At 51.6% G+C, this 27,984-nt stretch overlaps 1 protein-coding gene across 5 annotated transcripts in view; it reads right to left on the bottom strand.

The window, feature by feature from the left end:
- PTPA (protein phosphatase 2 phosphatase activator) overlaps window positions 1–27,931 on the bottom strand; it is an 80,368-nt gene extending 52,437 nt beyond the window's left edge. For 2 of the 5 annotated variants that reach the window (XM_075324764.1, XM_075324767.1), the window contains exons 1-4: window positions 27,452–27,531; window positions 25,658–25,767; window positions 11,942–12,028; window positions 2,098–2,223 (exon numbers count right to left, since the gene is read on the bottom strand). In XM_075324764.1, the coding sequence (XP_075180879.1) occupies window positions 2,098–2,223; window positions 11,942–12,028; window positions 25,658–25,767; window positions 27,452–27,503 (375 nt within the window). In that variant the 5' untranslated portion in view covers window positions 27,504–27,531. Of the gene's footprint in view, window positions 1–2,097; window positions 2,224–11,941; window positions 12,029–25,657; window positions 25,768–27,451; window positions 27,589–27,679 lie in introns of those variants that run through there. The other 3 variants (XM_075324766.1, XM_075324768.1, XM_075324765.1) reach the window with 3 other exon arrangements.
- Between the last annotated feature and the right edge of the window lie 53 nt (window positions 27,932–27,984).

A 27,984-nucleotide genomic window follows, 5' to 3' on the forward strand; every position in this document is an offset into this window, starting at 1 on the left:
TGGTAGACGCATGGTATATATATATCTCAATCATACACACACGGCAGATGCACAGCATTTACTAGTACAAATATAAACCGTATTTGGCGTTTTACAGGACGCACCTCAAATTTAAAGATAGAAAAGGTAAAAAATTATATATTATATATATATTATATATATATATATATAAAAAAAATCCGGTCCTTTTTTTATAATGTGGTGGTGTGTTACCGGAGGGGGCGGCAGCGGTGGTGGAGCGTGGTCACATGGAGGCAGGATCGATGCTGGAGTACGGCGATGCTGCAGGCGGTGAGGCACGGGCCATTCTGAAGATGTCGGAGGTGCGGGGTTCAGATAAATGGCATCCAGAGTCGGCGTGTGTGCAGATAAGAGCTCGAGCCGAGAGCTCCATCTGCGCACACACCGACTCTGGGCACCATTATTTGAAGAACTTACTGCAGACATCTTCAGAATGGCCCGTGCCTCGCTGTCCGCCCGCCACACAGAGCCTCGCTGTCCGCCCGCCACACAGAGCATCGCTGCTCGCCCGCCACACAGAGCCTCGCTATCCGCCACACAGAGCCACGCTATCCACCACACAGAGCCACACTGCTCGCCCGCCGCACAGAGCCTCGCTGCCCGCCCGCCGCACAGAGCCTCGCTGCCCGCCCGCCACACAGAGCCTCGCTGCCCGCCCGCCACACAGAGCATCGCTGCTCGCCCGCCACACAGAGCATCGCTATCCGCCACACAGAGCCACGCTATCCACCACACAGAGCCACACTGCTCGCCCGCCGCACAGAGCCTCGCTGCCCGCCCGCCCGCCGCACAGAGCCTCGCTGCTCGCCCGCCACACAGAGCCTCGCTATCCACCACACAGAGCCACACTGCTCGCCCGCCGCACAGAGCCTCGCTGCCCGCCCGCCGCACAGAGCCTCGCTGCCCGCCCGCCACACAGAGCCTCGCTGCCCGCCCGCCACACAGAGCCTCGCTGCCCGCCCGCCACACAGAGCCTCGCTGCCCGCCTGCCACACAGAGCCTCGCTGCCCGCCCGCCACACAGAGCCTCGCTGCCCGCCCGCCACACAGAGCCTCGCTGCCCGCCCGCCACACAGAGCCTCGCTGCCCGCCCGCCACACAGAGCCTCGCTGCCCGCCCGCCACACAGAGCCTCGCTGTACGCCCGCCACACAGAGCCTCGCTGTACGCCCGCCACACAGAGCCTCGCTGTCCGCCACACAGAGCCACGCTATCCACCACACAGAGCCACACTGCTCGCCCGGCGCACAGAGCCTCGCTGCCCGCCCGCCGCACAGAGCCTCGCTGTACGCCCGCCACACAGAGCCTCGCTGTACGCCCGCCACACAGAGCCCCGCTGTACGCCCGCCACACAGAGCCTCGCTGTACGCCCGCCACACAGAGCCTCGCTGTCCGCCACACAGAGCCACGCTATCCACCACACAGAGCCACACTGCTCGCCCGGCGCACAGAGCCTCGCTGCCCGCCCGCCGCACAGAGCCTCGATGCCCGCCACACAGAGCCTTGCCATAGAGAGCAGTGCCAACAGCACAGCACAAAGCAGTGCCCTGCCTCCTGTGACCCCTCTCCAATGGGCATGGGTAATCCTATGGGCAGCTCTCACAGAAATTTGGCTTGGTCTTCCAGACCTTATCTTGACCTCCACTGTTCCTGGTGACGGCCATTTCTTAAATGCATTTTGAACTGAGGAAAGGACAATTTGAAAATGCTTTGCTATTTTCTTATAGCCTTCTCCTGCTTTGTGGGCCTCCACCATTTTAATTTTCAGAGTGCTAGGCAGCTGCTTACAAGAACCCTTGGCTGCTATCTTTTTGGCACAGAAAGCTGTGAAATTTGCATCACCTGGCCTTTCCTAACGATGATAGTGAACAAGCCATAACCTGATAGGCTAGCTAAGGTCTGAAAACTTTATTCAACTTATTTAACTGTTCAAAATAGAAGTAAGTTTGACGAGGGGTACCCAAACTTTTATATATAGGCCGTCTGTACTGTTCATATACTGGTGCCCGGGCATTAGACCCCTCCATGTGGCTTCACATACAGTATTACAGCTGATGAATGGCTCCTGTGGTGCCCACCTGATCCAGCTTGGCGTACCAGGTTCGAAAAGCCTTGTTGCCGAAACGGGAGGGTTGGTCGACAGGGGGCGTTTCATCGATCCAGCGATCTAAGGTGTCCAGTACGGCCATCAGCTTCACAATCACCTGCGGGGGAAGGAGACACAAACTCAGTAATGTGCCATGCCGGCTTGTTTCTTGCCCGTACCATACAAGATGCCACCTCTCCGATGTGACGGCGGTGGGGATTGCAGATGAGGGTTTGTCTGGAGAAGGCCGACATCACAGGTATGACTTTCACTTTGAATACAGAGTCCATGATGTTCGGGCCAGATGTGGGCCACTCCTGACCTCAAACTCAACAACCTCATATAGGAGACCCCCGGCCAGTCTGTACCATGAACGTCACGTGCGAGACCGAAGAGATAGACAGATGGAGAGAGATAGGAGAGAAGGAGAGAGGGATAGAGATAGGTAGAGTGTGTCAGATTCTGAGCCGGGACAGACTGAGCACCCACAGTCATCGAATCCGGGCGGCACCGACAGAACTACAAGCCCCGAGAGATCAGACTGTGCCTGCAGTGCCCCCAGGAGGCCGTGGAGGATGAGGAGACTTCTTGCTGAGGAGCCCCAAATAATCAGCAATGAGGGACACACTTCAGGAGACTGATCTAATCGCAGTCTTCAACTCCATGGAGGAAGAAGAGAAACTGCGGATACCACTGGAGGAAGAGGAACGTGCACTGGCTACAGACAGAGGAGCCTGAAATGTCATGGACCTCCATCCCCCCCCACGCTGGATGAGCCTCTATCCTCATCTCCATTTTTACCACTTGCTTTGGCAATGCCAACGTGTACTTGGTCCTGTCAATAAAGCTATTTTGAATTTGATAGAGAAAGCTAGAGAGCTAGATCGAAAGCGCGAGGGCAAGGGAGCGCGCGAGGGAAAGAAAGGGAGCGCGCGAGGGAAAGAAAGGGAGCGCGCGAGGGAAAGAAAGGGAGCGCGCGAGGGAAAGAAAGGGAGCGCGCGAGGGAAAGAAAGGGAGCGCGCGAGGGAAAGAAAGGGAGCGCGCGAGGGAAAGAAAGAGCGCGAGCGAGAGCGAGCGAGCGAGAAAGAGAGCGAGCGAGAAAGAGCGAGCAAGAGAGCGAGCGAGAAAGAGCGAGCGAGAAAGAGAGCGAGAAAGAGAGAGCGAGAAAGAGAGCGAGAAAGAGAGAGCGAGAAAGAGAGCGAGCGAGAAAGAGAGCGAGCGAGAAAGAGAGCGAGCGAGAAAGAGAGCGAGCGAGAAAGAGCGCGAGCGAGAAAGAGCGCGAGCGAGAAAGAGCGCGAGCGAGAAAGAGCGCGAGCGAGAAAGAGCGCGAGCGAGAAAGAGCGCGAGCGAGAAAGAGCGCGAGCGAGAAAGAGCGCGAGCGAGAAAGAGCGCGAGCGAGAAAGAGCGCGAGCGAGAAAGAGAGCGAGCGAAAAAGAGAGCGAGCGAAAAAGAGAGCGAGCGAGAAAGAGAGCGAGCGAAAAAGAGAGCGAGCGAAAAAGAGAGCGAGCGAGAAAGAGCGAGCGAGAAAGAGCGAGCGAGAAAGAGCGAGCGAGAAAGAGCGAGCGAGAAAGAGCGAGCGAGAAAGAGCGAGCGAGAAAGAGCGAGCGAGAAAGAGAGAGCGAGAAAGAGAGAGCGAGAAAGAGAGAGCGAGAAAGAGAGAGCGAGAAAGAGAGAGCGAGAAAGAGAGAGCGAGAAAGAGAGCGAGCGAAAAAGAGAGCGAGCGAAAAAGAGAGCGAGCGAGAAAGAGAGCGAGCAAGAGCGAGCGAGAAAGAGCGAGCGAGAAAGAGCGAGCGAGAAAGAGCGAGCGAGAAAGAGCGAGCGAGAAAGAGCGAGCGAGAAAGAGCGAGCGAGAAAGAGAGCGAGCGAGAAAGAGAGCGAGCGAGAAAGAGAGCGAGCGAGAAAGAGAGCGAGCGAGAAAGAGAGCGAGCGAGAAAGAGAGCGAGCGAGAAAGAGAGCGAGCGAGAAAGAGAGCGAGCGAGAAAGAGAGCGAGCGAAAAAGAGAGCGAGCGAAAAAGAGAGCGAGCGAAAAAGAGAGCGAGCGAAAAAGAGAGCGAGCGAAAAAGAGAGCGAGCGAGAAAGAGCGAGCGAGAAAGAGAGCGAGCGAGAAAGAGAGCGAGCGAGAAAGAGCGCGAGCGAGAAAGAGCGCGAGCGAGAAAGAGCGCGAGCGAGAAAGAGCGCGAGCGAGAAAGAGCGCGAGCGAGAAAGAACGCGAGAGCAACATATGTAGAAATAAGAGAGAGAGAGAGAGATATGGGATGATGTATGATTGGGGTTTTCTACATGTCGGACCAGGTTTGTATTTTGGGTCCATTAACCCCTCGGTGGCCGGGCCTCGGTGTATAATTGGTGCTCGGCCGCGGCTCCGGAGGATCCAGCTGTGGCGGCTGCGGCCTGACGTTGTAATTAAGAGTCGCGGGGAGCGAGTCTTTCTGTTAAACAATGGCGGTGATTTACATGGCCACCAGCCTTCCAGCCATGGGCGGCTCATTATGGCCAGCTCTGGCTTCTCCGTCCCTCTGGTGGAGCGGAGACCGGCTGAGTAATGGCTGGCAGGGGATGGCTGTACCTCCAGGCTCGGGAGCGGGGGGAGGGGAGAGCAGTCACGCATCCATCGCTTTCTACTGCTTTTTAAAGGGATTAAAACCAGCAGTGGCGTATGCAGCGCGCGGCCCCAGCTGCCAGCCCAGGCAGCTAATACATAATTAAAGAGACACAAGGGTTTGCTTGGTGTCTGGGTCTCTTTGAAAAGCCGTGTGTGGAGGCGCAGGCGGCGTCCTATTGTCCGGCTAAATTAATATTGCAACGGAAGCATTACGGTGCGAGTCCTGTGTAGCCGGGGTCATCGGCAGCGGGGACACATATCAGCTGTGTGTGCAAAAAGTGCGAAAAAACAGAAAAAAAATAAGAAAAATAAACTGACTAATGATTGTGTCTTTATACCGCCACACACGTCCTCTCCTTGTACCGTGGGGTCAATATTTCTCACTGTTCACCCGGTTTAATTTGGGAGAGGAAATGTTTAGCGCAGACCACTTGTAATTAAAGGGATTGAGAAAAACAAATCCTGAACGCTGCACTCTGTAATTAAAGGGAAAAATTTGTCCTGTATCTAAGCTCAATCTTTACCTTTTTTGGTGCTGACTCTCCAAACCCTTCTATTACTATTACAGGGCGGCACGGTGGCTCAGTGGTTAGCGCTGCAGTCTTGTGGTGGCTCAGTGGTTAGCACTTTAGTCTTGCAGCGCTGGGGTCCTGGGTTCAAATCCCACCAAGGACACTATCTGCAAGGAGTTTGTATGTTCTCCCCGTGCGTTTCCTCCCACACTCCAAAGACATACAGATAGGGACTCTAGATTGTGAGCCCCAATGGGAACAGTGTTGCCATTGTATATAAAGCGCTGTGGAATTAATAGCGCTATATAAATGAATAAAATTAGTATTAATTAATTATTACTAATCTAGGGCTTAGTGGCAGCTTTGAGCGGACATGAAGCCCTTATTACCCCAATTGCCACCGCACCAGGGCAACAGGAAGAGCCAGGTAAAGCGCCGGGGCTGTCACATATAATGAATGCGGCAATTCCAGGTGGCTGCAGGCTGCTATTTTGAGGCTGGGGTGGGCCAATAAGCATGGGTCTCCCCAGTTCAATCTATACGTTTGTGGTGCTGACTCTCCAAACACTACCATTAGTAATCTAGGGCTTAGTGGCAGCTGTGAGCTGACATGAATCCCTTATTACCCTTCTTGCCACCACCCCAGGGCAACAGGAAGAGCCAGGTAAAGCGCCGGGATTGTCGCATACAATGGATGCGGTAATTGCAGGCGGCTGTAGGCTGCTATTTTTAGGCTAAGGGGGCCTCAATAAGTATGAGCCTCCCCAGCTCAATCTTTACCTCTTTAAAGCCCTCTTTACAAATCTAGGGCTTAGTGGCAGCTGTGAGCTGACATTAACCTCTTATTACCTCAATTGCCACCACACCAGAACAGTCACAAAGAGCAGGGTAAAGTGCCGGGACTGTCGCATATAATAGATGCGGCAATTCCGGGCGAATACAGGCTGCTATTTTTAGGCTGGGGGCAGGCCAATAAGCTTGGGTCTCTCCAGCTCAATCTTTACCTCTGCATTGCTGCCTCTCCAAACCCTACCATTAGTAATCTAGGGCTTTGTGGCAGCTGTGAGTTGACATGAACCACTTATTACCTCGATTGCCACCCCACCAGGGCAACGGGAGAGGCGGGTAAAGTGCCGGGACTGTCGCATCTAATGGATGCAGCAATTCCAGGTGGATGCAGGCTGCTATTTTTTGGCTGGGGGTGCCGATAACCATGCCCCCCCCCCCAGCTCAATCTTTACCTCTGTGGTGTCGACTCTCCAAACCCCAGGATACAAGAACCACTAATACTGTATATTGGTCGGATGTGCAAGAACTGCGTATGAGAGACACCACTAGTAAGTACTACAGTCACCCGAGGCTTCAGAGAGTCACACAAGGTAAATTTATCTATGGCTTTAAGACACTTGCTGCAAATTCTGGCATAAAAAAAAAACAACAACACCAAAAAAAAAAACAAAAAAAAAAAAACACACCAGTCCAAGTAAAATATTCCATCATCTACCAGTCGTGGGCCAAACCTGTGCCGAAAGTGTTTGATTGACAGGATGCAAATCTAATAAATAGAAAAATGAATTCTACTATTTGTCCACCAGGTGGCAGTGTTCTTATACAGTCTAGGGACCTGATGGTGACGCGTTCTAGGTGACATACGCCGTGTGTCCACTAGATGGCAGTGTTGTACCCATAACGGCTGATTCACTGCACACAATGAGAGGAGCAGACCCTGCTGGACCCCAAAGAAGGGAATTTTGTTTACTTACCGTAAATTCCTTTTCTTCTAGCTCCAATTGGGAGACCCAGACAATTGGGTGTATAGCTACTGCCTCCGGAGGCCACACAAAGTATTACACTTTAAAAAGTGTAACCCCTCCCCTCTGCTATACACCCTCCCGTGCATCACGGGCCCATCAGTTTTGGTGCCAAAGCAGGAAGGAGGAACTTATAAATTGGTCTAAGGTAAATTCAATCCGAAGGATGTTCGGAGAACTGAAACCATGAACCAAAAGAACAATTCAACATGAACAACATGTGTACACAAAAGAACAAACAGCCCGAAGGGAACAGGGGCGGGTGCTGGGTCTCCCAATAGGAGCTAGAAGAAAAGGAATTTACGGTAAGTAAACAAAATTCCCTTCTTCTTTGTCGCTCCATTGGGAGACCCAGACAATTGGGACGTCCAAAAGCAGTCCCTGGGTGGGTAAAAGAATACCTCGATAAAAAGAGCCGAAAAAACGGCCCCCTCTTACAGGTGGGCAACCGCCGCCTGAAGGACTCGCCTACCTAGGCTGGCATCTGCCGAAGCATAGGCATGCACCTGATAGTGTTTCGTGAAAGTGTGCAGACTCGACCAGGTAGCCGCCTGACACACCTGCTGAGCCGTAGCCTGGTGACGCAATGCCCAGGATGCCCCTGCGGCTCTGGTAGAAGGGGCTTTCAGCTCTAAAGGAATCGGAAGCCCAGAAGAACGGTAGGCTTCAAGGATCAGTTCCTTGATCCACCGAGCCAAGGTTGACTTGGAAGCCTGCGACCCCTTACGCTGGCCAGTGACAAGGACAAAGAGCGCATCAGAACGGCGCGGGGGCGCAGTGTGCGAAAAGAAGAGTCGGAGTGCTCTCCCGAGATCTAACAAGTGCAATCCTTTTCACAATTGTGAACTGGATGAGAGCCAAAAGAAGGTAAGGAGATATCCTGATTGAGAAGAAAAAGGGGATACCACCTTAAGTAGGCAATCCGGGACCGGATGCAGAACCACCTCATCCTGGCGAAACACCAGGAAGGGGGCTTTGCATGACAGCGCTGCAAGCTCAGACACTCTCCGAAGTGATGTGCCTGCCACTAGGAAGACCACCTTCTGCGAAAGGCGTGATAGAGATAACTCTGAGAACGCTAAGAGCCAGGACTCAATGGCCACCCAGTCAGGTTGAAGACCGCAGAATTCAGATGGAAAATGGCCCTTGAGACAGCAAGTCTGGTCGGTCCGGGAGTGCCCACGGTCGACCCACCGTGAGGTGCCACAGATCCAGGTATCACGACCTCCTCGGCCAGTCTGGAGCGACGAGGATGGCGCGGCGGCAGTCGGATCCGATCTTGAGTAACACTCTGGGCAGCAGCGCCAGAGGAGGAAATACATAAGGCAGTCGAAATTGCGACCAGTCCTGAACTGATGCGTCCGCCGCCAGAGCTCTGTGCTGGTGGTTGATGTACGCGACCGCCGTGGCGTCGTCCGACTGTATCCGGATCTGCCTGCCGTCCAGCCATCGCTGGAACGACTTTAGGGCTAGCTACACTGCCCTTATCTCCAGAACATTGATCTGAAGGGAGGACTCTGTCAGAGTCCAGGTTCCCTGAGCCCTGTGGTGGAGGAAGACCGCTGTCCACCCTGACAGACTCTCGTCCGTCGTGACCATAGCCCAGGATGGGAGCAGGAAGGATTTTTCTTTCGACCAAGAAGTGGGAAGAAGCCACCACTGAGTAGAGGCTTTGTCTGCCAGTGAAAGAGAGACGTTCCTGTCTAGGGACGTCGACCTCCTGTCCCATTTGCGGAGAATGTGCCATTGGAGTGGACGCAGATGAAACTGCGCAAAAGGAACTGCCTCCATTGCTGCCACCATCTTCCCTAGGAAGCGCGTGAGGCGCCTCAAGGGGTGAGACTGGGCCCGAAGGAGAAGCCTGTCCCTGATGATATCCAGGCTCCTGTCCGTCAGATTCCCCCAGGGGCTGCGGAGGGAGCCCGGTTCCAGTGAATGGTGACCGGTTAGGATCCCACTTCTCCCAGAGCCCCTAAGGGATAGGGAAGGAAAACGGCATGTGGGCTCCAGCCTCTGTACCGGCAATGGGTACCTCAACCTTAACAGCACCGCCGACTCAGTGGGGTGAGAAGGGAGCATGCCGGGGGCCCTGTGGGGGGCCCTCTTTTCTTCCATCCGATATAATCAGCAGCTGCTGCTGACTAAAATGTGGAGCTTGTGTGCATGTGTGCCTCCTTCAACACAAAGCATGAAACTGATGGGCCCGTGATGCACGGGAGGGTGTATAGGCAGAGGGGAGGGGTTACACTTTTTAAAGTGTAATACTTTGTGTGGCCTCCGGAGGCAGTAGCTATACACCCCAATTGTCTGGGTCTCCCAATGGAGCGACAAAGAAACCTTCATTATATGAGAGAACGAATAGGGTGGTGGAGAACATGCTCCCCCTCCGCCCCGTGAAGATGGGGTTCTATGCAGCTTCCTGGATTGTTGGGGGTTTTGGTCGTCAGGTCGTATCACCAGTAATCCATAAGTTTTACCCTTTCATATTACAAAATTTTATATAATATATATATATATACACACACACATACACACACACACAAAGTGGGTATGGAAAGTATTCACACCACTTTACATTTTTCCCTCTTTGTTTCATTGCAGCCATTTGGTAAATTCAGAAAAGTTAATTTTTTCCCTCACTAATGTACACTCTACCCCCATCTTGTCAGAAATTTATAAATTTTTCCAAATTTATTAAACAAGAAAAGCTGAAATATCACATGGTCATAAGTATTCAGCCCCTTTACTCAGTATTGGGTAGAAGCCCCCTCCCTTTTGAGCTAGTACAGCCATGAGACTTCTTGGGATCCTGGATGTGGGGATCCTCGGCCATTCTTCCTGCAGATCCTCTCCAGTTCCGTCAGGTTGGATGGTGAACGTTGGTGGTCACCATTTTTAGGTCTCTCCAGAGAAGCTCAATTGGGTTTAGGTCATGGTTCTGGCTGGGACGGTCAGGAATGGTCACAGAGTTGTTGTGAACCCACTCCTTTGTTATTTTAGTTGTGTACTTAGGGTCATTGTCTTGTTGGAAGGTGAACCTTCTGTCAAGTCTGAGGTCCAGAGCATCTGGAAGAGGTTTTCTTCCAGGATATCTCTGCACTTGGCCACATTCATCTTTCCTTCAATTGCAGCCAGTCGTCCTGTCCCTGCCCCCATAGCATGATGCGGCCACAACCATGCTTCACTGTGGGGATGGTATTAGGAAGGAAGCAGTGCCTGGTTTTCTCCACACATACCGCTTAGAATTATCACCAAATAGAACTATCTTCATCTCATGAGACCAGAGAATCTTATATCTCATAGTCTGGGAGTCCTTCATGTGTTTTTTTGTAAACTCTATGTGGCTTTCATGTGTATTGCACTGAGGAGAGGCTTCTGTCAGGCCACTCTCCCATAAAGACCAGACTGGTGGAGGCTGCAGTGATAGGTGACTTTGTGGAGCTTTCTCCCATCTCCCTCCTGCATCTCTGGAGCTCGGCCGCAGTGATCTTGGGGTTCTTCTTTACCCCTCTCACAAAGGCTCTTCTCCTACGATTGCTCAGTTTGGCTGGACGGCCGGGTCTAGGAAGAGTTCTGCTGGTCCCAAACTTCTTACATTTAAGGATTATGGAGGCCACTGTGCCTTGAGGAACCTGCAGAAATTATTTTGTAACCTTGGCCAGATCTGTGCCTTGCCACAATTCTGTCTCTGAGCTTCTTGGGCAGTTCCTTTGACCTCATGATCCTCATTTGGTGTGACATGCAGTGTGAGCTGTGAGGTCTTATATAGACAGGTGTGCGCCTTTCCAAATCACGTCCTATCAGTGTAATTACACACAGCTGGACTCCAATGAAGGAGGAGAACCATCTCAAGGAGGATCACAAGGAAATGGCCAGCATGGGACTTACATATGAGTGTCTGAGCAAAGGGGCTGAATACTGATGACCATGTGTTATACTGAGAAAAGGGGCTCAATACTTATGACCATGGGATATACTGAGCAAAGGGGCTGAATACTTATCACCATGTGATATTTCAATTTTTCTTGTTTAATAAACTTGCAATAGTTTCTACATTTTTGTTTTCTCTGTAAGATGGGGGCAGAGTGCACATTAATGAGGAAAGAATGAACTTTTTTGAATTCACCAAATGGCTGCAATGAAACAGAGTGAAATATTTAAAGGGGTCTGAACACTTTCCGTACCCACTGGGTATTATAGACACACACACACACGTATTTATATATATATATATATATATATATATATATATATATATATATATATATATATATATATATATATATATATATATATATATATATATATATATATATATATATATATATATATTATATATATATATATATATATATATATATATATATATATACATACACACACACACACACACACACACGCGCCATCCTACACAAACAAAAATACATGCAGACCCTCTAACTGCAACCTTTATGTTCTGTCCAAGCCCAAAAAAGAAAAAAAAAAAAAAAAAAGGGAGTAGGAGATTGTTTCCTCTGGCTCAGACGGGACGGCTGCAGACAATCCATGACTGGCTGCAGCGGTCATGTAATGTTATGTGCAAGAAGCGATAAGACAGGCAAGAAATTGCACCATCCGGCGGGTGAATCTGTTTTTTTGCTTTTAAGACCACAATGATCCCGGGAGGAGGGGGGGGGTCACAGAGGTTGGACCCCACTAATAGGAGTACTCCTTTAACTACCCATAAATGTTATGATTGAGCGTTTTAGAAAGTGACTGCAGGAGATGGTGCAGCTCCAGGAGCGGAAAGCTGGCTGTCAGACACGGCCAGACCCCACATAGAGAAGTTAGAGATGGTTTATTAGCGCTTCTGCCTTCCTGGACGTTGTACACACACATAGGAAGTTTTATGGGGAGGGGTGGCACCCTTACCTCTGACACGCGGTAATCACAGGTCAGCTTCTTTCCCTTCACGCTCTCATTTATGGTGAGGACAAAGCCCATGTAATCAGCGTAGGCCTGTGAGGAGGATACGGTAGAGGTGAGATACACATCGGATAATGCACCCGCTACCATTACAAATGGGAGAAATGACACGGGTGCAAACTGCAGAAATAATGCAACAAAAAAAAACATTCTGGTTGGTCGCTGTCTATCTCATCTTCCTAGACTATCTTGTAACAGGGTCAGTGGCTCAGGATTGGAGGATTGCTGATGTGGTGCCGATATTTAAGAAAGGTAAGAGGGTGGATCCAGGCAACTACCGGCCAGTAAGCCTGACATCAGGGGTGCGAGGGGTGAGGACAATGTAAGGGATGACATCAGGGGGTGCGAGGGGTGAGGGCAATGTAAGGGATGACATCAGGGGGTGCGAGGGGTGAGGGCAATGTAAGGGATGACATCAGGGGGTGCGAGGGGTGAGGGCAATGTAAGGGATGACATCAGGGGGTGCGAGGGGTGAGGGCAATGTAAGGGATGACATCAGGGGGTGCGAGGGGTGAGGGCAATGTAAGGGATGACATCAGGGGTGCGAGGGGTGAGGGCAATGTAAGGGATGACATCAGGGGTGCGAGGGGTGAGGGCAATGTAAGGGATGACATCAGGGGGCGAGGGGTGAGGGCAATGTAAGGGATGACATCAGGGGGTGCGAGGGGTCAGGGCAATGTAAGGGATGACATCAGGGGTGCGAGGGGTGAGGGCAATGTAAGGGATGACATCAGGGGGCGAGGGGTGAGGGCAATGTAAGGGATGACATCAGGGGGTGCGAGGGGTCAGGGCAATGTAAGGGATGACATCAGGGGTGCGAGGGGTGAGGGCAATGTAAGGGATGACATCAGGGGTGCGAGGGGTGAGGGCAATGTAAGGGATGACATCAGGGGTGCGAGGGGTGAGGGCAATGTAAGGGATGACATCAGGGGTGCGAGGGGTGAGGACAATGTAAGGGATGACATCAGGGGGTGCGAGGGGTCAGGGCAATGTAAGGGATGACATCAGGGGGTGCGAGGGGTGAGGGCATTATAAAGGGATGACATCAGGGGTGCGAGGGGTGAGGACAATGTAAGGGATGACATCAGGGGGTGCGAGGGGTCAGGGCAATGTAAGGGATGACATCAGGGGGTGCGAGGGGTGAGGGCATTATAAAGGGATGACATCAGGGGTGCGAGGGGTGAGGGCAAAGTAAGGGATAACATCAGGGGGCGAGGGCATTATACGGGATGACATCAGGGGTGCGAGGGGTGAGGGCAATGTAAGGGATGACATCAGGGGGTGCGAGGGGCGAGGGCATTATACGGGATGACATCAGGGGTGCGAGGGGTGAGGGCAATGTAAGGGATGACATCAGGGGGTGCGAGGGGTGAGGGCAATGTAAGGGATGACATCAGGGGGTGCGAGGGGTGAGGGCAATGTAAGGGATGACATCAGGGGGTGCGAGGGGTGAGGGCAATGTAAGGGATGACATCAGGGGGTGCGAGGGGTGAGGGCAATGTAAGGGATGACATCAGGGGTGCGAGGGGTGAATGCAATGTAAGGGATGACATCAGGGGTGCGAGGGGTGAGGGCAATGTAAGGGATGACATCAGGGGGCGAGGGGTGAGGGCAATGTAAGGGATGACATCAGGGGGCGAGGGGTGAGGGCAATGTAAGGGATGACATCAGGGGGTGCGAGGGGTGAGGGCAATGTAAGGGATGACATCAGGGGGCGAGGGGTGAGGGCAATGTAAGGGATGACATCAGGGGGTGCGAGGGGTGAGGGCAATGTAAGGGATGACATGAAAAATATATTGCAGAGAATAATATAATAACCAGCATGGATTCATGAGAGATAAGTGGTGTGTGACCAGCCTGTTGGGTTCTATGAGGGGGGGGGAGTGCAGCTCTGGATATAATGCAGCTGAGGGGATTTATTTAGACTTTGCGAAGGCATCTGATCCTGTACCACATAATAGCCTTATACTAAAGCTCCAGAAGCCGCGACCACCCGAAACTATGTGCAACTGGGTAAGAAATTGGCTAAAAGATAGGAAACAAAGAGTAGTCATAAATGGAACATTCTCTAAATGGGCAGTGGGGACCGCAGGGATCTGTGCTGGGAGCAGTGGGGACCGCAGGGATCTGTACTGGGAGCAGTGGGGACCGCAGGGATCTGTGCTGGGAGCAGTGGGGACCGCAGGGATCTGTGCTGGGAGCAGTGGGGACCGCAGGGATCTGTGCTGGGAGCAGTGGGGACCGCAGGGATCTGTGCTGGGAGCAGTGGGGACCGCAGGGATCTGTGCTGGGAGCAGTGGGGACCGCAGGGATCTGTGCTGGGAGCAGTGGGGACCGCAGGGATCTGTGCTGGGAGCAGTGGGGACCGCAGGGATCTGTGCTGGGAGCAGTGGGGACCGCAGGGATCTGTGCTGGGAGCAGTGGGGACCGCAGGGATCTGTGCTGGGAGCAGTGGGGACCGCAGGGATCTGTGCTGGGAGCAGTGGGGACCGCAGGGATCTGTGCTGGGAGCAGTGGGGACCGCAGGGATCTGTGCTGGGAGCAGTGGGGACCGCAGGGATCTGTGCTGGGAGCAGTGGGGACCGCAGGGATCTGTGCTGGGAGCAGTGGGGACCGCAGGGATCTGTGCTGGGAGCAGTGGGGACCGCAGGGATCTGTGCTGGGAGCAGTGGGGACCGCAGGGATCTGTGCTGGGAGCAGTGGGGACCGCAGGGATCTGTGCTGGGAGCAGTGGGGACCGCAGGGATCTGTGCTGGGAGCAGTGGGGACCGCAGGGATCTGTGCTGGGAGCAGTGGGGACCGCAGGGGTCTGTGCTGGGAGCAGTGGGGACCGCAGGGGTCTGTACTGGGAGCAGTGGGGACCGCAGGGGTCTGTACTGGGAGCAGTGGGGACCGCAGGGGTCTGTACTGGGAGCAGTGGGGACCGCAGGGGTCTGTACTGGGAGCAGTGGGGACCGCAGGGGTCTGTGCTGGGAGCAGTGGGGACCGCAGGGATCTGTGCTGGGAGCAGTGGGGACCGCAGGGATCTGTGCTGGGAGCAGTGGGGACCGCAGGGATCTGTGCTGGGAGCAGTGGGGACCGCAGGGGTCTGTACTGGGAGCAGTGGGGACCGCAGGGGTCTGTACTGGGAGCAGTGGGGACCGCAGGGATCTGTACTGGGAGCAGTGGGGACCGCAGGGATCTGTACTGGGAGCAGTGGGGACCGCAGGGATCTGTACTGGGAGCAGTGGGGACCGCAGGGATCTGTACTGGGAGCAGTGGGGACCGCAGGGATCTGTACTGGGAGCAGTGGGGACCGCAGGGATCTGTACTGGGAGCAGTGGGGACCGCAGGGATCTGTACTGGGAGCAGTGGGGACCGCAGGGATCTGTACTGGGAGCAGTGGGGACCGCAGGGATCTGTACTGGGAGCAGTGGGGACCGCAGGGATCTGTACTGGGAGCAGTGGGGACCGCAGGGATCTGTACTGGGAGCAGTGGGGACCGCAGGGATCTGTACTGGGAGCAGTGGGGACCGCAGGGATCTGTACTGGGAGCAGTGGGGACCGCAGGGATCTGTACTGGGAGCAGTGGGGACCGCAGGGATCTGTACTGGGAGCAGTGGGGACCGCAGGGATCTGCACTGGGAGCAGTGGGGACCGCAGGGATCTGCACTGGGAGCAGTGGGGACCGCAGGGATCTGCACTGGGAGCAGTGGGGACCGCAGGGATCTGCACTGGGAGCAGTGGGGACCGCAGGGATCTGCACTGGGAGCAGTGGGGACCGCAGGGATCTGCACTGGGAGCAGTGGGGACCGCAGGGATCTGCACTGGGAGCAGTGGGGACCGCAGGGATCTGCACTGGGAGCAGTGGGGACCGCAGGGATCTGTACTGGGAGCAGTGGGGACCGCAGGGATCTGTACTGGGAGCAGTGGGGACCGCAGGGATCTGTACTGGGAGCAGTGGGGACCGCAGGGATCTGTACTGGGAGCAGTGGGGACCGCAGGGATCTGTACTGGGAGCAGTGGGGACCGCAGGGATCTGTACTGGGAGCAGTGGGGGCCGCAGGGATCTGTTCTGGGAGCAGTGGGGGCCGCAGGGATCTGTTCTGGGAGCAGTGGGGGCCGCAGGGATCTGTTCTGGGAGCAGTGGGGGCCGCAGGGATCTGTGCTGGGAGCAGTGGTGACCGCAGGGATCTGTGCTGGGAGCAGTGGGGGCCGCAGGGATCTGTGCTGGGAGCAGTGGGGGCCGCAGGGATCTGTGCTGGGAGCAGTGGGGGCCGCAGGGATCTGTGCTAGGACCGATTCTTTTTAATCTCTTTATTAATGACCTTGTGGATGGGAGTGATAGGAAAGTGTCAGTCTTTGCTGATGACACCAAACTATGTAGGATATTAAAAACTGACCCTGATACAATATTACAGACTGATCTGGATAAGATGTGGGATGGGCAGATACTGGGCAGAGGAGATTTAATGTTGATAAATGTAAAGTAATGCACCTAGGACGGAGTAATCCTATAGCTGCATATACATTACATGAAAGTAACCTCCGGACTACAGAACAGGAGACGGACCGGGGTATTCTCATTACAAATAAGCTGAGCGGCAGCGCTCAATGTCAGGCAGCAGCTGCTAAAGCAAACAAGATTTTAGGGTGTACAGTCATATGAAAACGTTTGGGCACCCCTATTAATGTTAACCTCTTTTCTTTATAACAATTTGGGTTTTTGCTATTTCAGTTTCATATATCTAATAACTGATGGACTCCGTAATATTTCTGGATTGAAATGAGGTTTATTGAACTAACAGAGAATGTGCAATCCGCATTTAAACAAAATTTGACCGGTGCAAAAGTATGGGCACCCTTATCAATTTCTTGATTTGAACCCTCCTAACTACTTTTTACTGACTTACTAAAGCACTAAATTGGTGTTGTAACCTCATTGAGCTTTGAACTTCATAGGCCGGTGTATCCAATCATGAGAAAAGGTATTTAAGGTGGCCACTTGCAAGTTGTTCTCCTATTTGAATCTCCTATGAAGAGCGGCATCATGGGCTCCTCACTACAACTCTCAAATGATCTGAAAACAAAGATTATTCAGCATAGTTGTTCAGGGGAAGGTACAAAAAGTTGTCTCAGAGATTTACACTGTCAGTTTCCACTGTGAGGAACATAGTAAGGAAATGGAAGAACACAGGTACAGTTCTTGTTAAAGGGAACCTGTCATCAGAAATTTTGCTTTAAACCTAAATGTTTCCCCCTCTGCAGCTCCTGGGCTGCATTCTAGCAAGGTTCCTGTTGGTTTTTTGCTCCCTTTTAGACCAAATATAATACTTTATAAAAGGTGTACCTTTTGGGATGCAAATTTTCTAAATCGTCCATGGGGGCGGGTTCTCTGGTGTCCGTTATGTCCATCCTGCCGATTTAAGACGTCCCCCAACGAGATTATGGGCGGTGCTGTGATTATCATTGCAAGTGCCCACCCATAATCTAGTGCACGCGCTTTCCTCTCTGCCTCCAGCGTTCTGCGCAAGCGCTGGCCGTAACCGGTGGTGTCCTGCTCCGATCCTCCCATCTATTTCCTGCTACAGGGAAAGATGGGAAAGAGGGGACGTGCGGTCATCTGGCCAGCGCTTGCGCAGAACGCTGGAGGCAGAGGGGAAAGCGCGGGCACTTGCGATGACAACACAGCGCCGCCCATTCTCGTGCCTGCGCAAACGTCACCAGCGCTCACACTGTGCACGCAGTGCACAGTCCCGCTACAGTGGCACTGCGCATGCGCCGGACCACGGGCTCACTGGGCGGCATCCTGGAAGTAAGAAATGCTGCGTTGGGGGACGGCGTAAATCGGCAGGATGGACATAACGGACACCAGAGAGCCCGCCCTCATAGACGATTTAGAAAATTTGCATCCCAAAAGGTACACCTTTATAAAGTATTATATTTGGTCTAAAAGGGAGCAAAAAACCAACAGGAACCTTGCTAGAATGCAGCCCAGGAGCTGCAGAGGGGGAAACCTTTAGGTTTAAAGCAAAATTTCTGATGACAGGTTCCCTTTAAGCCCAGAAGTGGCAGGCCAAGAAAAATATCAGAGAAGAAGAATGGTGAGAAGAGTCAAGGACAGTCCACAGACCACCTCCAAAGACCTGCAGCATCATCTTGCTGCAGATGGTGTCACTGTGCATCGGTCAACAATACAGCGCACGTTGCACAAGGAGAAGCTGTATGGGAGAGTGATGCGAAAGAAGCCGTTTCTGCAAGCACGCCACAAACAGTCGCCTGAGGTATGCAAAAGCACATTTGGACAAGCCAGTTACATTTTGGACGAAGGTCCTGTGGACTGATGAAACAAAGATTGAGTTGTTTGGTCATACAAAAAGGCTTTATGCATGGAGGCAAAAAAACACGGCATTCCAAGAAAAGCACTTGCTACCCACAGTAAAATTTGGTGGAGGTTCCATCATGCTTTGGGGCTGTGTGGCCAATGCCGGCACCGGGAATCTGGTTAAAGTTGAGGGTCGCATGGATTCAACTCAGTATCAGCAGATTCTTGACAATAATGTGCAAGAATCAGTGACGAAGTTGAAGTTACGCAGGGGATGGATATTTCAGCAAGACAATGATCCAAAACACCACTCCAAATCTACTCAGGCATTCATGCAGAGGAACAATTACAATGTTCTGGAATGGCCATCCCAGTCCCCAGACCTGAATATCATTGAACATCTGTGGGATGATGTGAAGCGGCTGTCCATGCTCGGCGACCATCAAACCTAACTGAACTGGAATTATTTTGTAAACAGGAATGGTCAAATATACCTTCATCCAGGATCCAGGAACTCATTAAAAGTTACAGGAAGAGACTAGAGGCTGTGATTTCTGCAAAAGGAGGAGCTACAAAACATTAATGTCACTTATGTTGAGGTGCCCATACTTTTGCACCGGTCAAATTTAGTTTAAATGCGGATTGCACATTTTCTATTAGTACAATAAACCTCATTTCAATCCAGAAATATTACTCAGTCCATCAGTTATTAGATATATGAAACTGAAATAGCAAAAACCTAAATTGTTATAAAGAAAAAAGGTTAACATAAATAGGGGTGCCCAAACTTTTTCATATGACTAACTATGTAACTATGCTGTGGACAACTACAACCCCTGTCAAAACAGGGCACTAAAAAAAAAAAAAAAAAAAAAAATAAAATCTTGAAAACAATGTGCTAGCTAGTAACGGTTACTTTTCAAGACCAAACACAGGGGAAAATTATGGAATCACCCTGTAAATTTTCATTCCCAAAACTAACACCTGCATCAAATAAGATCTGCTCGTTAATCTGCATCTAAAAAGGAGTGCTCACACCTTGGAGAGCTGTTGCACCAAGTGGACTAACATGAATCAGGGCTCCAACACGAGAGATGTCAATTGAAACAAAGGAGATCATTATCAAACTCTTAAAAGAGGGTAAATCATCACGCAATGTTGCAAAAGAAGTTGGTTGTTCACAGTTGGCTGTGTCTAAAATCTGGACCAAATACAAACAACATGGGAAGATTGTTAAGGCAAACATACTGGTAGACCAAGGAAGACATCAAAGCGTCAAGACAGGAAACTTAAAGCAATATGTCTCCAAAACAGGAAATGCACAACAAAACAAATGAGGAACGAATGGGAGGAAACCGGAGTCAATGTCTGTGACCGAACTGTCAGAAACCGCCTAAAGGAAATGGGATTTACATACAGAGAAGGTAAGCAAAAGCCATCATTAACACCTAAACAGAAAAAACAAGGTTACAATGGGCTAAGGAAAAGCAATCATGGACTGTTGATGATTGGATGAAAGTTAAATTCAGTGATGAATCGCAAATCTGCATTGGGCAAGGTGATGATGCTGGAACTTTTGTTTGGTGTCATTCCAATGAGATTTATAAAGATGACTGCCTGAAGAGAACACACAGTCATTGATGATATGGGGCTGCATGTAAGGAAAGGGCACTGGGGAGATGGCTGTCATTACATCTTCAATAAATGCCCAAGTTTACATTGAAATTTTGGATACTTTTCTTATCCCATCAATTGAAAGGATATTTGGGGATGATGAAATCATTTATCAAGATGATAATGCATCCGGCCATAGAGCAAAAACTGTGAAGACATTCATGAAAGAAGACACATAAGGTCAATAAATAGGAATAACGTTTGGAACACCATTCTAAGTCCGAACTGGGTGCAAAAACCTAAAAAAACATCGCTATGGGGAGATAAGTTATGCACACCAGTGACTATGTAAGGGGAATACATGAAATAGCAGAAACTGCTGTGTGAATACTGACTTGAAAAATCCAATAGCTATATGTAAGAGTGAAAATGTGAAAAATGGAATCTGCATTACTGCCATGAACATATGAATCAAGAGAAATTTAGCTACTGAATTGATCAATGCAATAGAGCCCCAACACTACGCCAAAGTATTTCTCTACGTTGGGGTCCCTAGCTTGTGTGTGTCCTCTCATGCAGTTAAAAAACTTACTGTGTATGGGAAGCTGAGACCCAGGCTATTTATGCGTATGATATGGATTGGCAATAGGTGTGGTTGGGGAGGGTTCACAAACGAAAAAATACTAACAAATAGGAATAACGTTTGGAACTCCATTCTATGTCCGAACTGGGTGCAAAAACCTAAAAAAACATCACTATGGGGAGATAAGGTATGCACACCAGTGACTATGTAAGGGGAATACATGAAATAGCAGAAACTGCTGTGTGAATACTGACTTGGATTTTTCAAGTCAGTATTCACACAGCAGTTTCTGCTATTTCATGTATTCCCCTTACATAGTCACTGGTGTGCATACCTTATCTCCCCATATACATAAAGGTCAATGACATGGCTGCAAATAGTCCAGATCTCAATCCAATTGAAAATCTTTGGTGGAAGTTGAAAAAAATGGTCCATGACAAGGCTCCGACCTGCAAAGCTGATCTGCAACAGCAATCAGAGAAATCTGGAGGCAGATTGATGAAGAGACTGTCACTCATTAAGTCCATGCCCCAGAGACTGCAAGCTGTTATAAAAGCCAGAGGTGGCGCCACAACATACTAGTGATGGATTGGAGGGATCTTCTGTATCTTTGTTTTTTATGATTCCATAATTTTTTCCTCAGAATTGAGTGATTCCATAATTTTCCCCCTGTTTGGTCTTGAAAAGTCACTGGTACTTGCTAGGATATTATGTTTTCATGGGGTTTTTTTTAGTGTTTCTTAAAGCCAGAAAGTTGCCATTTGAAATGACTTTAGTTTTGTGCCGTCTGTGATCTCCTTTATTAAACAAAAGTAAACAACTGAACATCCCGAGAGCCGGAGAGCCGGGGGAGGCCAGAATTATTGCCAGGAGTTGTAGTCTCATTTTGCCTAAAAAGGATTAGATATGCAGTTCTCAAAATCACCACAAGAGGGAGCATGGATTCTGTGCTGCGTGGCCCTTATATAATGAGGAGGGCAGAGGGAAACCCCTTGGAAGGGGATGTCCAGATTTACAAAAAAAACTAGCTGTAGCACTGGCTCTCCCAGTCTCTGTCTGTCTGTCTTTTTCCCTGTCTGTCTCTCTAAGTCTTTGTCTCTGTCTGGATCAGTGTGTGTCTAACGGACACGTCTTTGTATCATTCTCCCTGTCTGTCTTTCTTGCCCCTGTCTGTCTTTCTTTCTTGCCCCTGTCTGTCTTTCTTTCTTGCCCCTGTCTGTCTTTCTTTCTTGCCCCTGTCTGTCTTTCTTTCTTGCCCCTGTCTGTCTTTCTTTCTTGCCCCTGTCTGTCTTTCTTTCTTGCCCCTGTCTGTCTTTCTTTCTTGCCCCTGTCTGTCTTTCTTTCTTGCCCCTGTCTGTCTTTCTTTCTTGCCCCTGTCTGTCTTTCTTTCTTGCCCCTGTCTGTCTTTCTTTCTTGCCCCTGTCTGTCTTTCTTTCTTGCCCCTGTCTGTCTTTCTTTCTTGCCCCTGTCTGTCTTTCTTTCTTGCCCCTGTCTGTCTTTCTTTCTTGCCCCTGTCTGTCTTTCTTTCTTGCCCCTGTCTGTCTTTCTTTCTTGCCCCTGTCTGTCTTTCTTTCTTGCCCCTGTCTGTCTTTCTTTCTTGCCCCTGTCTGTCTTTCTTTCTTGCCCCTGTCTGTCTTTCTTTCTTGCCCCTGTCTGTCTTTCTTTCTTGCCCCTGTCTGTCTTTCTTTCTTGCCCCTGTCTGTCTTTCTTTCTTGCCCCTGTCTGTCTTTCTTTCTTGCCCCTGTCTGTCTTTCTTTCTTGCCCCTGTCTGTCTTTCTTTCTTGCCCCTGTCTGTCTTTCTTTCTTGCCCCTGTCTGTCTTTCTTTCTTGCCCCTGTCTGTCTTTCTTTCTTGCCCCTGTCTGTCTTTCTTTCTTGCCCCTGTCTGTCTTTCTTTCTTGCCCCTGTCTGTCTTTCTTTCTTGCCCCTGTCTGTCTTTCTTTCTTGCCCCTGTCTGTCTTTCTTTCTTGCCCCTGTCTGTCTTTCTTTCTTGCCCCTGTCTGTCTTTCTTTCTTGCCCCTGTCTGTCTTTCTTTCTTGCCCCTGTCTGTCTTTCTTTCTTGCCCCTGTCTGTCTTTCTTTCTTGCCCCTGTCTGTCTTTCTTTCTTGCCCCTGTCTGTCTTTCTTTCTTGCCCCTGTCTGTCTTTCTTTCTTGCCCCTGTCTGTCTTTCTTTCTTGCCCCTGTCTGTCTTTCTTTCTTGCCCCTGTCTGTCTTTCTTTCTTGCCCCTGTCTGTCTTTCTTTCTTGCCCCTGTCTGTCTTTCTTTCTTGCCCCTGTCTGTCTTTCTTTCTTGCCCCTGTCTGTCTTTCTTTCTTGCCCCTGTCTGTCTTTCTTTCTTGCCCCTGTCTGTCTTTCTTTCTTGCCCCTGTCTGTCTTTCTTTCTTGCCCCTGTCTGTCTTTCTTTCTTGCCCCTGTCTGTCTTTCTTTCTTGCCCCTGTCTGTCTTTCTTTCTTGCCCCTGTCTGTCTTTCTTTCTTGCCCCTGTCTGTCTTTCTTTCTTGCCCCTGTCTGTCTTTCTTTCTTGCCCCTGTCTGTCTTTCTTTCTTGCCCCTGTCTGTCTTTCTTTCTTGCCCCTGTCTGTCTTTCTTTCTTGCCCCTGTCTGTCTTTCTTTCTTGCCCCTGTCTGTCTTTCTTTCTTGCCCCTGTCTGTCTTTCTTTCTTGCCCCTGTCTGTCTTTCTTTCTTGCCCCTGTCTGTCTTTCTTTCTTGCCCCTGTCTGTCTTTCTTTCTTGCCCCTGTCTGTCTTTCTTTCTTGCCCCTGTCTGTCTTTCTTTCTTGCCCCTGTCTGTCTTTCTTTCTTGCCCCTGTCTGTCTTTCTTTCTTGCCCCTGTCTGTCTTTCTTTCTTGCCCCTGTCTGTCTTTCTTTCTTGCCCCTGTCTGTCTTTCTTTCTTGCCCCTGTCTGTCTTTCTTTCTTGCCCCTGTCTGTCTTTCTTTCTTGCCCCTGTCTGTCTTTCTTTCTTGCCCCTGTCTGTCTTTCTTTCTTGCCCCTGTCTGTCTTTCTTTCTTGCCCCTGTCTGTCTTTCTTTCTTGCCCCTGTCTGTCTTTCTTTCTTGCCCCTGTCTGTCTTTCTTTCTTGCCCCTGTCTGTCTTTCTTTCTTGCCCCTGTCTGTCTTTCTTTCTTGCCCCTGTCTGTCTTTCTTTCTTGCCCCTGTCTGTCTTTCTTTCTTGCCCCTGTCTGTCTTTCTTTCTTGCCCCTGTCTGTCTTTCTTTCTTGCCCCTGTCTGTCTTTCTTTCTTGCCCCTGTCTGTCTTTCTTTCTTGCCCCTGTCTGTCTTTCTTTCTTGCCCCTGTCTGTCTTTCTTTCTTGCCCCTGTCTGTCTTTCTTTCTTGCCCCTGTCTGTCTTTCTTTCTTGCCCCTGTCTGTCTTTCTTTCTTGCCCCTGTCTGTCTTTCTTTCTTGCCCCTGTCTGTCTTTCTTTCTTGCCCCTGTCTGTCTTTCTTTCTTGCCCCTGTCTGTCTTTCTTTCTTGCCCCTGTCTGTCTTTCTTTCTTGCCCCTGTCTGTCTTTCTTTCTTGCCCCTGTCTGTCTTTCTTTCTTGCCCCTGTCTGTCTTTCTTTCTTGCCCCTGTCTGTCTTTCTTTCTTGCCCCTGTCTGTCTGTCTTTCTTGCCCCTGTCTGTCTGTCTTTCTTGCCCCTGTCTGTCTGTCTTTCTTGCCCCTGTCTGTCTGTCTTTCTTGCCCCTGTCTGTCTTTCTTGCCCCTGTCTGTCTTTCTTGCCCCTGTCTGTCTGTCTTTCTTGCCCCTGTCTGTCTGTCTTTCTTGCCCCTGTCTGTCTGTCTTTCTTGCCCCTGTCTGTCTGTCTTTCTTGCCCCTGTCTGTCTGTCTTTCTTGCCCCTGTCTGTCTGTCTTTCTTGCCCCTGTCTGTCTGTCTTTCTTGCCCCTGTCTGTCTGTCTTTCTTGCCCCTGTCTGTCTGTCTTTCTTGCCCCTGTCTGTCTGTCTTTCTTGCCCCTGTCTGTCTTTCTTTCTTGCCCCTGTCTGTCTTTCTTTCTTGCCCCTGTCTGTCTTTCTTTCTTGCCCCTGTCTGTCTTTCTTTCTTGCCCCTGTCTGTCTTTCTTGCCCCTGTCTGTCTTTCTTGCCCCTGTCTGTCTTTCTTGCCCCTGTCTGTCTTTCTTGCCCCTGTCTGTCTTTCTTGCCCCTGTCTTTCTTTCTTGCCCCTGTCTGTCTTTCTTGCCCCTGTCTGTCTTTCTTGCCCCTGTCTGTCTTTCTTGCCCCTGTCTGTCTTTCTTGCCCCTGTCTGTCTTTCTTGCCCCTGTCTGTCTTTCTTGCCCCTGTCTGTCTTTCTTGCCCCTGTCTGTCTTTCTTGCCCCTGTCTGTCTTTCTTGCCCCTGTCTGTCTTTCTTGCCCCTGTCTGTCTTTCTTGCCCCTGTCTGTCTTTCTTGCCCCTGTCTGTCTTTCTTGCCCCTGTCTGTCTTTCTTGCCCCTGTCTGTCTTTCTTGCCCCTGTCTGTCTTTCTTGCCCCTGTCTGTCTTTCTTGCCCCTGTCTGTCTTTCTTGCCCCTGTCTGTCTTTCTTGCCCCTGTCTGTCTTTCTTGCCCCTGTCTGTCTTTCTTGCCCTTGTCTGTCTTTCTTGCCCCTGTCTGTCTTTCTTGCCCCTGTCTGTCTTTCTTGCCCGTCTCTTTCCCTTTCTGTCAGTCTCTGTCTGTGCTTATGTCTCTCCCTATCCGTCTCTCCACTGACATCTTATTACCTCACACATAAGCTTCTTATACTAACAATTTCCTTTGTTCCTATAGCAACCAATCACAGCTGCTTTAAATAACCTGTATCTCCCAGCTCCATTCACTTTAATGGAGGCAGGATTTCTGGAGAGTAACTGTAAAGCGCGGGGTTAAATTATCCTGTCAAAACCTAGTCTATGACATTCCCTGAGTCACATGAGGCATCTGTGCAAAATTTTGTGATTGTAAATGCGACGGTGCGGATTCCTTTAGCGGACACACACACACACACACACACATTCATACACTAAGCTTTATATATTAGATGGCTGCTTTCTTGCAGAAGTAGTGCCACACTGTCCATACGTTGTGTCTGGAATTGCATATAAACTCCACTGAAGTCAATTGTCTCATCTGTAATACCACAAACAACCTGTGGACGGGGGAGGCGCTGCTGCTGCTGTAACCCCAGTGGCAGCCTGATGTGTGTCCTCTACTCACGGTGCAGTACCTGGGAGCGCTTCCATTTGACCATATCAGGAACTGTGTTGATCTCCTTCTTTGGAACTATGAAATTGTGTCCGGCGAGAGGCAGAGAAGCGTCATCACCATCATGGGAGCCTGGAAAATGGAGGCAGACATGAGCTATGTCACCATAAAGCACGTCCCTCTGAGCCCGGACCACTGAGCGCATGCCTCCCTCTGAGCCCGGACCACTGAGCGCATGCCTCCCTCTGAGCCCGGACCACTGAGCGCATGCCTCCCTCTGAGCCCGGACCACTGAGCGCATGCCTCCCTCTGAGCCCGGACCACTGAGCGCATGCCTCCCTCTGAGCCCGGACCACTGAGCGCATGCCTCCCTCTGAGCCCGGACTACTGAGCGCATGCCTCCCTCTGAGCCCATGCCTCCCTCTGAGCCCGGACTACTGAGCGCATGCCTCCCTCTGAGGCCGGACTACTGAGCGCATGCCTCCCTCTGAGCCCGGACTACTGAGCGCATGCCTCCCTCTGAGCCCGGACCACTGAGCGCATGCCTCCCTCTGAGGCCGGACTACTGAGCGCATGCCTCCCTCTGAGGCCGGACTACTGAGCGCATGCCTCCCTCTGAGCCCGGACCACTGAGCGCATGCCTCCCTCTGAGCCCGGACCACTGAGCGCATGCCTCCCTCTGAGCCCGGACCACTGAGCGCATGCCTCCCTCTGAGCCCGGACTACTGAGCGCATGCCTCCCTCTGAGCCCATGCCTCCCTCTGAGCCCGGACTACTGAGCGCATGCCTCCCTCTGAGGCCGGACTACTGAGCGCATGCCTCCCTCTGAGCCCGGACTACTGAGCGCATGCCTCCCTCTGAGCCCGGACCACTGAGCGCATGCCTCCCTCTGAGGCCGGACTACTGAGCGCATGCCTCCCTCTGAGGCCGGACTACTGAGCGCATGCCTCCCTCTGAGGCCGGACTACTGAGCGCATGCCTCCCTCTGAGGCCGGACTACTGAGCGCATGCCTCCCTCTGAGGCCGGACTACTGAGCGCATGCCTCCCTCTGAGCCCGGACTACTGAGCGCATGCCTCCCTCTGAGCCCGGACCACTGAGCGCATGCCTCCCTCTGAGCCCGGACTACTGAGCGCATGCCTCCCTCTGAGCGCATGCCTCCCTCTGAGGCCGGACTACTGAGCGCATGCCTCCCTCTGAGGCCGGACTACTGAGCGCATGCCTCCCTCTGAGCCCGGACTACTGAGCGCATGCCTCCCTCTGAGCCCGGACTACTGAGCGCATGCCTCCCTCTGAGCCCGGACCACTGAGCGCATGCCTCCCTCTGAGCCCGGACCACTGAGCGCATGCCTCCCTCTGAGGCCGGACTACTGAGCGCATGCCTCCCTCTGAGCCCGGACTACTGAGCGCATGCCTCCCTCTGAGCCCGGACCACTGAGCGCATGCCTCCCTCTGAGCCCGGACCACTGAGCGCATGCCTCCCTCTGAGCCCATGCCTCCCTCTGAGGCCGGACTACTGAGCGCATGCCTCCCTCTGAGCCCGGACTAGTGAGCGCATGCCTCCCTCTGAGCCCGGACTACTGAGCGCATGCCTCCCTCTGAGCCCATGCCTCCCTCTGAGCCCGGACTACTGAGCGCATGCCTCCCTCTGAGGCCGGACTACTGAGCGCATGCCTCCCTCTGAGGCCGGACTACTGAGCGCATGCCTCCCTCTGAGGCCGGACTACTGAGCGCATGCCTCCCCATCCCACTATAAAGGCAGGATATACATATCTGGAGCCCATGTTTACTGCCCGGCCATAGCGGTCATCCCATACCAGCACTACAAGTCCCAGCATGCTGCCACACACATACAGGGCAGGGGGGCATTTAGGCTGCCCCAGGATGCCCACCTCTGGCTGATGAGGCCACTGGAGGCTCAGCCATGGTTACTATAGCAACGCTAGGCCAGGCAGAACCACGTGACTGCTCGCCACTTCCGGCTCGCCCAGCCTCTCCCTGATGTGTGGTTATTAATTGTGGGGGCCGGGACCCCGGGGACAGACCTGTCTGCTGCTCCCTCTCAGCCATCTTCTTGCAGCCGGGTATTTTTTTTCACCTTTCACCTCAGAAGGACACACCCTCTGCCCGTTACCCTGGCAACGATGACTCTTCAATCACCTCCTGTACGTTACGCTGCCGCCGTCCAAACTTTCCGGTCTCTGGGAGGCAGAAGTCATTCACCCCTTCTTACAAACAAGCCACGACCCTCACAAATTGGCACTTGCCAACTAGAAAAATGGCCTTCGAATAATCACCTCCCGCCATATTTACGAAGGGCAAACCTCACATTTACGTCTCCTTCATGCGG

Source organism: Anomaloglossus baeobatrachus, chromosome 9 (genome assembly GCF_048569485.1).
Source record: "Anomaloglossus baeobatrachus isolate aAnoBae1 chromosome 9, aAnoBae1.hap1, whole genome shotgun sequence".
NCBI lineage: Eukaryota > Metazoa > Chordata > Amphibia > Anura > Aromobatidae > Anomaloglossus > Anomaloglossus baeobatrachus.